We start from the raw sequence: 12,937 nt of genomic DNA on the forward strand, positions 1-12,937 counted from the left end.
TAGTCTAGTTTAGGAATATCACAGTAGGATTACCAGTTCTTAAGATAATAAAACATAATGCTTTTTGGATGATCAGAAATCATTTTAGAATCTTTTAGGACCTTTGGGGCATTTGCATTAGTATCAGTTCATATAAAGACTATATATGAAAGGTTGAAGGTATTGAACTGAATTTACTCTGACATACTTAAAAACAACAACTTGACTGAGAAGGACAATACTATATGATATTTATTTGTGGAATATAAAAATCAAAAACAAGCTCATAAATACAGAGAACAGGTTAGTGGTTGCCGGGGGCGAGGGGGTGGGTGAAATGGATGAAGGGAGTCAAAAGGTACAGACTTCAAGTTATAAAATAAATAAATCATGGGGATATAATGTATAGCGTGGTGACTATAGTTAGTAATGCTTATTCCATATTACAGTTGCTAAGAGACTAGATCTTAAAAGTTCTCATCACAAGAAAAAAAATTGTGTTAACTGTGTGGATATTAACTAGACGTATTGTGGTGATCTTTTCACAACATATACAAATGTTGAATCATGTTGTACACCTGAAACTAATGTTGTATGTCAGTTATACCTCAATAAACAACAACAAAATCTGGTATCTCGTTTGCTTAACATTCCTTTCATGTGCTTATAAAAACAATGTAGACTATTGGGGAAATTTTTAAATGATTTTGCTTTCTGACTTATTTTGGAGTCAAACATTTGAGTGTATTATGTGACATTTTAGGCTTTCTAGTCATTTTACCTGAACCAAAAAAAGAGAGAGACTTCTGAATACTTGAAAAATTATGTATTCATAATGATCATGATGCTGGTAAATCAAACCATTTAATTTTAGTATTTCTCACTTTACATAGTTGACAGCATAGAATAATAGCATATAACATCTTTACCAAAAAAATGTTTAAGGTAGTTTTCCAAAGAAAATTTTGTTTTAATATATTTTCTTTTGCCATAGCAGTGAACTAGTACTATAAAATAAAAATTTTATGTAATTTAATGCATCAGCAGCCTTAGGTGTTTATTAATGTTGGCCTAAAAGCCCATGTTCATGGTAAGACATAAATTTGAGAAATTATTTACTTGATTTTTTGCATCAATGTGCTATCTTTCATCTTAGGTCTATCATTTGGCAAGTGTACGCTTACGTGATTTATGTTTAAAACTGGATGTTTCAAATGAGTTAAGAAGGAAGATATGGACATGTTTTGAATTCACTTTAGTTCACTGCCCTGATCTGATGAAAGACAGACATTTGGATCAGCTCCTCCTTTGTGCCTTCTACATCATGGCAAAGGTAACGTATAAGTTGGGGGAAGCTCTTTGCCGTAGTTACCTGTATTTGAGGCCTGAGGTGAAAATCTGTTGCACTTGATTGTTAGTTTGCCTTAAGTGCTACAAGCCAACAGTGGTAAATTCCAGCTACTGTATCTATTTCTATGGACTCTTCATTACTTTCTTTTTTTTATTTTATAAATTTATTTATTTTATTTATTTCTTATTTTTGGCTGTGTTGGGTCTTCGTTGCTGTGTGCGGGCTTTCTCTAGTTGCAGAGAGCGGGGGCTACTCTTCCTTGTGGTGCGTGGGCTTCTCATTGCAGTGGCTTCTCTTGTTGCAGAGCACAGGCTCTAGGCCTGCAGGCTTCAGTAGTTGCAGCACGCGGGCTCAGTAGTTGTGGCTCACGGGCTTAATTGCTCCGTGGTATGTGGGATCTTCCCGGACCAGGGATCAAACCCGTGTTCCCTGCATTGGGAGAGGCAGATTCTTAACCACTGTGCCACCAGGGAAGTCTTTCATTTACTTTCATAGTAATCAGCCTTCTTGCTTCATAGGAATACACTGGTTGTAAAAAAAAATTGGAAAAGATCTTAGAGACCATTTTTGGTAAAATGGTTCTCCACACTATTAATGGAGAACCATTTCCACCATCACCCCGTGACACCTCTAATCTTGTACTTTAAAGTAAAATGATCGTTACATTTTAGGCGAGTAACTGAGGCCCAGAGGTGAAAGTAACTTGGCCAAAGTTACACAATAAGTGACAACCTATGTTCTCCTGATTCAGAATCTGGTATAAAATAGCTTCTATACTTTATTGCTTTCCAGTGATTTATTCTGTTGCCTCAGAAGAGCATTTTACTTTCTAGTTGCTACAATATGTTTTAAGTCATAAAATGGCATATCTTACTTGTCTTTAAAAATTCTAATAGGTCTGAAACAATCATCTGTACCTTTGGTCTTGATCATATTGGCCACACTACCAGTCCTAGCAGATGTAGATGTTACAACCTAATTTTTCAGCTTTTTGAGGCAGAGGACATGTTCTCAAACTCCTTTGTGACTTCCTTCTCACATTACATCTTTAAAATCTCTATACAAAATAGGTATTAATAAATGTTATTAACTAATCTTTTTTTAAGCTGTTACTATTTTTATTATTTCTCTTAAGGATACCAGAACCCTAAAAAGCAGCATTGGGTTTATAACTTACAGAGAGTTACAAATATTTCCTTCTGTGGTTACAGTTTTTATACATTTATTCCACAACAACTAGATAACATACAGCACGAAAAAGACCACATAGTTACTCCCCTTTTATAGTCACATTCTACATTGGCATCCATACTAATAATCCTTTATATTGGTATCACTCTTTCCTCTTTTAAAACCACACCAATTTGCATACCTCATTTATTTTACCATTCCAAGAATCTCTAGGGTTATTAGGACTCTGTGCTTTCACTGCCGAGGGCGCAGGTTCAATCCCTGGTCAGGGAACCAAAATCCCACAAGACACATGGCATGGCCAAAGAAAAAGAATCTGCAAAGTCAAAACAGTAACAATAACAGCAACAACAAAACCAAAAGTTGTCCCAGAGCTAATAATATTACTGGGGTTCCCAGCAGAAGCAAACTACTTTGAGGTATGAAACACTCAACCCTGAAGCCATTCAGTATTCACACAAATTAAATCCTTATTAAAACAGAACTAAAAAATCCAAAATTATAAAACAATCAAGGAAATAAGCCAATGTGAGTATGTCAACAGATAAAATTTAGAGCAGGTTAGATATTCAAAAATTTCAGGTAATGGAATTATTGATCTCAAATTATGCAATTATATGTTTTAAATGATTCAATGTATAAAGGAAAATTCTTTTTATGAACAAAGGCCAAGTCACTTTAAAAAGGACCTGAAAGATGTCAAAAAGAACTGAATGAAACTTGTAATGGAAACAAATTCCAAGCCAAAAGACTCAATGGATTAGAATGTAGAGCTGAGGAAACGAAAAAACAGCATATCACATAGAGATGGAAAATACAAAAAATCAAGAGACATAGAGTTACGAAACATTTTTCTTGTTCCCATCCTCTTTTGTTCTCTTCTCTTGTGATTTGATGACTAACTTTAGTGTTGTGTTTCAATTCCTTTTTCTTTTTTGTATGTGTATCGTAGATTTTCAATTTGCGGTTACCATGAGGATTTGATATAGCAATCTATATATAAACAAGATTGTTTTAAATTGCTGGCCTCTTAATTTCAAATGCATTTCCAATATCCTGCATTTGCGTTCTCCCCTTCTTGTAATTGCTGGTTTTGATATCATATTAGCATGTGGATGATTTCCTACCTTTACTGTATGTTTGCCTTTACTGGTGAGCTTTTCCATTCGTAAGTTTCTTGTTTCTAGTTGTAGCCTTTTCTTTTCTGCTTAGAGAAGTTCCTTCAGCATTTGTTGCAAAGCTGGTCTGGTGGTGCTGAATTCTCTTAGCTTTTGCTTATCTGTAAAACTTTTGATTTCTCCATCAAATCTGAATAAGAGCCTTGCTGGTTAGAGTATTCTTGGTTGTAGTTTCTTCCATTTCATCACTTTAAATACATCATGCCACTCCCTTCTGGCCTGCAGAGTTTCTGCTGAGAAGTCAGCTGATAACCTTATGCAAGTTCCCTTGTATGATAACCTTATGCAAGTTCCCTTGTATCGTTTTTCTCTTGTTGCTTTTAGTATTTTTTCTTTAATTTTTGTCAGTTTGATTACTCTGTGTCTCGGTGTGTTCTTCCTTGTGTTTATCCTGCCTAGGACTCTCTGCCCTTCCTGGACTTGGGTGACTGTTTCCTTTCCCATGTTAGGGAGGTTTTCAGCTGTTATCTCTTCAAAGATTTTCTCAGGTCCTTTCTGTCTCTCTCTTCTCCTTCTGGGACCCCTATAATGTGAATGTTGATGCATTTAATGTTTTCCCAGAGGTCTCTTTGACTGTCTTCATTTCTTTTCATTCTTTTTTCTTTATTCTGTTCCACGGCAGTGATTTATACCATTCTGTCTTCCAGGTCACTTATCCAATCTTCCACCTCAGTTATTCTGCTATTGATTCCTTCTAGTGTATTTTTCATTTCAGATATTGTATTGTTCATCTCTGTTTCTTTGTTCTTTAATTCTTCTAGGTCTTTGTTAAACATTTCTTGCATCTTCTCTATCCTTGCCTCTGTTCTTTTTCTGAGATCGTGGATCATCTTCACTATCATTTTTCTGAGTTCTTTTTCCAGAAGGTTGCCTGTCTCCACTTCACTTATAGCTGTTCTTCTGGGGTTTTATCTTGTTCCTTTATCTGGGACATATTCCTCTGCCGTTTCACTTTGTCTGACTTCTTGTGATTGCGGTTTCCATTCTGCAGGCTGCAGGATTGTAGTTCTTCTCGCTTCTGCTGTCTACCGTCTTAAATAATCATTTGTGTTTTTTTGAAAACTACCATAGCTCAGGCTTTGCCATTTCTGTGGAGAACATCATTATGGAGAACAGGTTTAGTGCTAATGGACAGTGAAGGAGAAGAAAAGAGTAATTTAAGTGAACTCTGTGATAATAAATAGACTAGAAGGGATTCCTTTATGGATCACTAATTTATTTTCTTTCTTTTGGCCACCACTGTGACTTTTCTAAGTGTTAAAACCCTATAGTCTGTTCTGAACTATTAAAAGCCTAATCCTGTAATACCCTCTGTCTTATTGTGAATCACAAGACATTTTCTATCCTTTAGTATGTGGTTAATTTTAAATAAGTACTTAAAAACTAATACAACTGGAGACTGCAAGGGATTCAGCAGATCTGAGTTTTCTTATATCATTCTTTTTTATAAAGAAATGCATTTTTGGTAGTTATATCATAGCAATCTTAGTGCTTTTGATTAATGAAACTATTAGCTGAGTCTCCACAGGCCACAAAGCCTGAACTTTTTTTTTTTTTTTTTTTTTTTTTTACTTTTCATTTATTTGTGCTGCAGTGGGTCTTCGTTGCTGCATGTGGGCTTTCTGTAGTTGCGGTGAGCGGGGGCTACTATTCGTTGCGGTGCTCGGGCTTCTCACTGCAGTGGCTTCTCTTGTTGCGGAGCATGGGCTCTAGGCACATGGGCTTCAGTAGTTGTGGCACATGGGCTCAGTAGTTGTGGCTCACGGGCTTTAGAGTGCAGGCTCAGTAGTTGTGGTGCATGGGCTTAGTTGCTCCGCGGCATGTGGGATCTTCCCGGACCAGGGCTCGAACCCGTGTCCCCTGCATTGGCGGGTGGATTCTTAACCACTGCGCCACCAGGGATGTCCCCAAACCTGAACTTTTAAGGTAGTAAAAGTCATAAATGGTAGTGGATTTTAGTTATTGAGTGGCCTGGGGTTAATGGCTTTCTGCAAGACTCCTCTCAATGCTAACCTGTAATTGAAGTTTTTGTTCAGAGCCATTTTTCTTTTAAAAGCAGTTGATAAATGCAGTTCTTATTTTCCTTAGGTAACAAAAGAAGAAAGAACTTTTCAAGAAATAATGAAAAGTTATAGGAATCAGCCTCAAGCTAATAGTCATGTGAGTTACATTATTTTTCCTCCTGTCCCAAAATAGATTTGTACTATTTCTCTGCTGACAAGTCATGTAAAAGGTAAACTTCTTTTCTAGTTTTACTATAGATTTTTTGGTTTAATGGACACCATTAAACTCGAGACAGTTTTAATTAAAAAACAGTTTCAGTGGAAGCCAAAAATCTTGCTGTTTCTGACTAATCTATATTATTTATTTATTTATTTATTTATTATTTATTTATGGCTGCATTAGGTCATCATTGCTACACATGGGCTTTGTCTAGTTGCGGCAAGTGGCGGCTACTCTTCGTTGCGGTGTGCAGGCTTCTCGTTGCAGTGGCTTCTCTTGTTGCGGAGCACAGGCTCTAGGCACACGGGCTTCAGTAGTTGTGGCACACAGGCTCAATAGTTGGCTCACAGGCTCTAGCGCGCAGGCTTAGTAGTTGTGGCGCACGGGCTTAGGTGCTCCACCGCATGTGGGATCTTCCTGGACCAAGGATCGAACCCATTTCCCCTGCATTGGCAGGCGGATTCTTAACCACTGCACCGCCAAGGAAGTCCCTATATATTATATATGCATATACTTCTCACACGTTCTCTTATTCCATTTGTTCATTTATTTGAGTAGGGACATTTTTCACTAATGAAAAATATTTATAATAATAATATTCTTTAATCATATAAGACTTGATTCTCTGATGATGTTTAAATCCAGTGAAATTTGAGGATATATTAAATTAAGTCTAGCTTCTTTTTCCATCTGATAAGAATCTTAATGTTTGCATCTTTGAATAGATATCAGGCATTTCTGATATAATAGCCCTGGTGAGAATTCTGTACAGTCTTTCAGTCATGGAAATATAAAATGTTAGCGTGACCTGGCACATAGTAAGCATTTAATAACTGTTAGCTCTATATTATTGTTATTATTGTAGCTGAAGAACACAGGATTAGGTTACCTTAAGGCCTTGGTCATTCAAGAACCTGATTGCTCTGCTCTAAAGGAGCATAATGGCCTCTTCTCTGGCCCAGTGATCTGCCACCTTTGACAAAAAGAGAGATGTGGTAGCTCAGATATCCCTGGCCCCAGTACCAGTAGCCATACCCCCTTCTATCAGAGTCCCACAGATAGTTTCACTTCTTTACTTAAGCCCCAGATACACTGCTAGCAATATAGAGATATTAGAAGAGCCAAGTATAGGCATTTCTTACACCCTGTGACAGGGTGGAAGAGGCCTGGTTTCCAGGCCTCTTCAGAAAAATCCCTTAGGAACAGAGCTTAGAGAGGTTCAGAGTATCCCTTAAGATCATTAAGTTAATGTGGGTCAAAAATGGTTTAAGCCACAGCTTCCTAAATATTCTCTCAATACCGATATCCATAGGATGAGGGGGAATGGATCATTCCTTTCAGCTACCTTGGAGGTTAAAAACAGTTTAGGGGCAGGGAGGGGAACAGATTTTCATGTGGCCATGTGAAAGGAGATGGGTGTGGGATGGGAGCAGGAAAACAAGCCCCAGTGAGATCAAATGAGTCTCATGTAAGAAATTAAAAAGAAGAAGGAATAGGTTCATATCTTTTAAGTTGCTTTTATTTGGCAAAATCTTCTCATCAGTGTTTAGTTGCTCCTTACTTAATTCTTCTATTTTGTAACCTTCTGCAGTGGTAAGCTGGTGGTAAGCTCTGCTTCAGTATCCCCTCTTCTAAGATGTTTGCCGTAATCTGCATTTACCAAGGGCTACTAACATCTTGCCCTTGATTATCACCCGTACAGACAAATACTTTTTAATTGGCTTGATATCTTGTTCTTATTTTGGTTTTGCTTAACCTGTGCCTCTTTGTGACTCAGCAGTCCTTTTTGTCCCCTCTGATCTATATAGGTTTACAGAAGTGTACTGTTGAAAAGTATTCCAAGAGAAGTTGTGACATACAATAAAAACCTAAATGGTGATTTTGAAATGACAGATTGTGGTAAGTTGCCCAATTTAAGATTCTATATGTAGTACACTGTTGGTTACATTGTATATAATACAGTGGATGTCCTGGAGTTAATTGTGTAGGTGGGGTGGATAATGCATATGTGTTGGAAAGAAGCAAATGACTTTGAGATAAATATGGGTCAGGTACCTCCCTCCACAGAAGTTGTGTATTGAAACCATTAATTTATCGCATGTTAACTGTGTTTTAGAAGTTTTCTAGTATACTTATACACATTAATAAAAACTCATAAAAGACAATAAAATTCAAAACTAAATCTGAATGACAGGGAAAGTAAGATAGCTGTCAGTGATTTGCCTGTGGAGAACATTAAGGAAATGTCCTGTTCATTAATAAGTGTATAGGTATTCTGCCACCATCAGCAAAAGCAAGGTCGCCACCTTGTTACTACCATCATGCTAAGACTTCAGGCACTAGTAATTTTTTTGAAAGAAAGAAGAATCAAATGTTCAGTATTCATATGTTGATAAGTTGTAAAAATGCCTTTTCAGCCCATCTCTTTTCCTTGTCTCATCTGTCTCCTTTTCCTTGTCTCACTTTCTATCACTTAATGTATATATATGTGTACATGTGTATATAAGTACTGTAATTTATTTAATTTCACAGTGTGGGACTTTTAGGTTGTTTCCAATTATACACAGCTTTGCAAGGAACATCATTGTAGGTTGATCTTTGGTCCACATCCTTAGGGTAAATTCTTAGAGAAAATTGACTGGGTCAAAGACATTTTTTTTTAATTACCCAAATATCCATGATAATTATGGTGTCTACTGGGATCTGAACTTTTAAGATCTTAACAAAAAATTCTTGAATAATAATGTCCTAGAATCTGATCCCATCTAGGGTTACACAGGCCAAACTCAGTTCTTTTTACATAGATAAATTATCCCTGAGCCTTTTCAAGGCAATGAGAAGAAGTACATTAGGAAGTAAACCTGACAAAATACAAAAAAAAAACCTACCTATTTTTGTTATACGTGTTGCTCACCTGTCCTGGGTGGTTTTTCTGTCCTTGCAAAACCAGGCATCAGGTTAGCTGGGAAACTGTGTGTTCTATGAGAAACAAAGTAACTGCTAGCGAGTGTTTGGGATACAGGGAGCAGTGAAGTTCAAGACAGAATTTGTTAAGTTTGATGATAAAGCTTGAGGTAACTGAAGGTTAGCTACCCTCTCTACAACATAAAGGTTTCAGGTCCAGTTCTGTTTTATATACATTTATTAACTAGATATTTATTAGCAGGCAAACAAAAAACCATTCTTAAGATACTGTCCAGTGGTGATGGCACAGAGCAGGGAGAGTATCCAGTGATAATAGACTGAGGAATTCCGGCACCAAAAAAGGGACAAAGTTATTGAGGAGGATACAGTCTCGCAAGTCTGTGTTCAGATAAGACAAGTTCCAGTGCCTGGAGCTGTGGCTAGATGCTATGACCTAGACTTGGACACACCAAAGAACACCACCTTGGGAAGAAGAGTTCTGGTTCTATAAACAAATTCATAATTAGGAATAAAATAATTACTATTTAAAAAAACACACAGTTTATGCATCCTATGCCACCTGACCAACCACCTCCTCACATAAAAGGTTCACTCAAAGTAGATGCCAAGATTCCAGAGCAGGATTCTGTTAAACTTAAAGCCAAGATCAAGCAAACAACATGCGTCAGAGTTCAGGCCTGGGCATCATTCATAATAGTAAAGCCCCACAGACCTCACTGGATCTCTCATGACTATCATGCTGTTGCGGGTAGTGTCTCAAATATGTTAATCAATCTTTTTTATTTTTAATACATATGTATATTCTTTTTCATATTTTTTTCCATTATGGTTTATCATAGGATATTGAATATATTTCCCTGTGCTACACAGTAGGACTTTGTTATTTATCCATCCTACATACAGTAGTTTGCATCTGACTTTGTTATTTATCCATCCTACATATAATAGTTTGGCATCTGCTAATTCTACTCCCGATCCTTCCCTCCCCCACCCCCACTTGGCAACCACAAATCTGTTCTATACATCTGTGAGTCTGTTTCTGTTTTGTAGGTATGTTCATTTCTGTCATATTTTAGATTCCACATATAAGTGATATCATATGGTATTTGTCTTTCTCTTTCTGACTTACTTTGCTAATATGATAATCTGTAGGTCCATCCATGTTGCTGCAAATGGCATTATTTCATTCTTTTTTGTGGCTGAGTAATAATCCATTGTGTCTATATACCACATCTTCTTTATCCATTCATCTGTCGATGGATATTTAGGTTGTTTCCATGTCTTGGCTATTGTAAATGAACATATGAGTGCATGTATCTTTTCAAATTATAGTTTTGTCTGGATATGTGCCCAGGGGTGGGATTGCTGGATCATATGGCAACTCTATTTTTAGTTTTTTGTGGAACTGCCATACTGTTTTCCATAGTGGCTGCAGCAGTTTACAGTCCCACAAGCAGTGTAGGAGGGTTCCCTTTTCTTCATACCCCCTCCAGCATTTTTATTTGTAGACTTTTTTTTTTTTTTTTTTGGCTGCGCTGCGTGGCTTGCAGGGTCTTAGTTCCCCAACCAGGGATCGAACCCGTGCCCCCTGCAGTGGAAGCGCAGAGTCCTAACCACTGGACTGCCAGGGAATTCCCCATACATTGTCTTTTTGTTTATGTTTCCCTTGCTGTGCAAAAGCTTATAAGTTTAATTAAGTCCCCTTTGTTTATTTTTGCTTTTATTTCTGTTGCCTTGGGAGACTGACCTTAAAAAACATTGGTATGATTTATGTCAGAGAATGTTTTGCTTTTGTTCTCCTCTAGGAGCTTTATGGTGTCATGTCCTAAATTTAAGTGTTTAAGCCATTTTGAGGGGTTTTTCTGTGTATGCTGTGAGGGTGTGTTCTAACTTCATTGGTTTGCATGCGGCTGTCCAGCTTTCCCAATACCACTGGCTGAAGAGACTGTCTTTTCCCCATTGTATATTCTTACCTCCTTTGTTGAAGATTAATTGATCATAGGTGTGTGGGTTTACTTCTGGGCTCTCTGTTCTGTTCCATTGATCCATATGTCTGTTTTTGTGCCAGTACCATGCTGTTTTGATTACTGTAGCTTTGTAGTATTGTCTGAAGTCTGGGAGGGTTATGCCTCCTGCTTTGTTCTTTTTCCTCAGGATTGCTGTGACAATTCTGGGTCTTTTATGGTTCCATATAAATTTTAGGATTATTTGTTCTAGTTCTGTGGAAAATTCATTGGTTATTTGATAGGGATCATATTACATCTATAGATGTAATATTTGCTTTGGGTACCATGTCATTTTAACCATATTAAATCTTCCAATCCAAGAGCATGAAAAAAAAAAAAAAAACAAGAGCATGGGTTATCTTTTCATTTCTTTGAATCATCTTCAGTTTCCTTTATGAATGTTTTGTAGTTCTCAGCATGTAAGTCTTTCACCTCCTTGGTGAGGTTTATTCCTAAGTTTTTTTTTAATGCAATTTTATTTTTTTAAATTAATTTTTATTGGAGTATAGTTGCTTTACAGTGTTTTGTTAGTTTCTACTGTACAGCAAAGTGAATCAGCTATGTGTATACATATATCTCCTCTTTTTTGGATTTCCTTCCCATTTAGGTCACAGTAGAGCATTGAGTAGAGTTCCCTGAGCTATACAGTAGATTCTCATTAGTTATCTATTTTATACATAGTATCAGTAGTTTATATATGTCAATCCCAATCTCCCAATTCATCCTACCCACCCCCCTTTCCCCTTTGGTATCCATACACTTGTTATGTACATCTGTGTCTCTTGCTGCTTTGCAAATAAGATTATCTATACCATTTTTCTAGATCCCACATACATACATTAATATACGATATTTGTTTTTCTCTTTCTGACTTACTTCACTCTGTATGACAGTCTCTAGGTCCATCCACGTCTCTACATAAGACCCACTTTCATTCCTTTTTATGGCTGAGTAATATACTATTGGATATATGTACCACATCTTCTTTATCCATTCCTCTGTTGATGGACATTTAGGTTACTTCCATGTCCTGGCTATTGTAAATAGTGCTGCAGTGAACATTGGGGTGCATGTGTCTTTTTGAATTATGGTTTTCTCTGGGTATATGCCCAGTAGTGGGGTTGTTGGGTCATATGGTAGTTCTATTTTTAGTTTTTTAAGGAACCTCCATACTGTTCTCCATAGTGGCTGTACCAATTTACATTCCCACCAACAGTGCAAGAGAGTTCCCTTTTCTCCACACCCTCTCCAGCATTTATTGTTTGTAGATTTTTTTAAGTGAATTGTGGGGGTTTTTTTGTTTTTTGTTTATTTTATTTTATTTTTGGCTGCATTGGGTCTTTGTTGCTGTGCATGGGCTTTCCCTAGTTGAGGTGAGCGGAGGCTACTCTTCGTTGCGGTGCGTGGGCTTCTCATTGCGGTGGCTTCTGTTGTTGCATAGCATGGCCTCTAGGTGCATGGACTCAGTAGTTGTGGCTCGCAGGCTCAGTAGGTGTGGCACACGGGCTTAGTTGCTCCGCGGCATGTGGGATCTTCCTGGACTAGGGCTCGAACCCTTGTTCCCTTCATTGGCAGGCAGATTCTTAACCACTGTGCCACCAGGGAAACCCTGTTTGTAGATATTTTGATGATGGCCATTCTGACCCATGTAAGGTGATACCTCATTGTAGTTTTGATTTGCATTTCTCTAATAATTAGTGATGTTGAGCATTGGTCATTGATGGAGATATACCTAACAGAAGCCCTATAGTAGCCACCTGTGGAGAATGAGCTACCTGATTAAAACACTAGCTGGATACTCATGGACTGTGCATTCATTATCATATTAGCAGAGCACCCCAGACTGGCATTCTTTTTTTTTTTTTTAAATATTTATTTATTTACTTGGCCATGCTGGGTCTTAGTTTCGGCACGCAGGATCTTCATTGCAGCATGTGGAATCTTTTTTAGTTGTGGCATGGGGCATCTAGTTCCCTGACCAGGGATCAAACCCAGGCCCCCTGCATCAGGAGCACGGAGTCTTAACCCCTGGACCACCAGGGAAGTCCCCAGACTGGCATTCTTGATTAGAACATTTGAGAGAC

At 37.6% G+C, this 12,937-nt stretch overlaps 1 protein-coding gene and 1 long non-coding RNA gene across 6 annotated transcripts in view; one reads left to right on the top strand and one right to left on the bottom strand.

Moving 5' to 3' along the window:
* RBL1 (RB transcriptional corepressor like 1) overlaps window positions 1-12,937 on the top strand; it is a 75,542-nt gene that overhangs the window by 53,610 nt on the left and 8,995 nt on the right. For all 5 annotated transcript variants that reach the window (XM_027078350.1, XM_027078351.1, XM_027078352.1 and 2 more), the window contains 3 exons: window positions 1,136-1,312; window positions 5,788-5,859; window positions 7,731-7,821. In XM_027078350.1, the coding sequence (XP_026934151.1) occupies window positions 1,136-1,312; window positions 5,788-5,859; window positions 7,731-7,821 (340 nt within the window). The remainder of the gene's footprint in view (window positions 1-1,135; window positions 1,313-5,787; window positions 5,860-7,730; window positions 7,822-12,937) is intronic.
* LOC113605227 (uncharacterized) lies at window positions 1,716-3,696 on the bottom strand. Its single transcript, XR_003427117.1, has 3 exons — window positions 3,649-3,696; window positions 2,703-3,514; window positions 1,716-1,855 (listed from the first exon to the last, which is right to left on the bottom strand). It is a non-coding gene; the product is annotated as an uncharacterized LOC113605227 (long non-coding RNA).

This window comes from Aethalodelphis obliquidens, unplaced genomic scaffold (genome assembly GCF_003676395.1).
Source record: "Aethalodelphis obliquidens isolate GAN/ISIS:26980383/991018 unplaced genomic scaffold, ASM367639v1 scaffold42, whole genome shotgun sequence".
In the NCBI taxonomy this organism is placed as follows: Eukaryota; Metazoa; Chordata; class Mammalia; order Artiodactyla; family Delphinidae; genus Aethalodelphis; species Aethalodelphis obliquidens.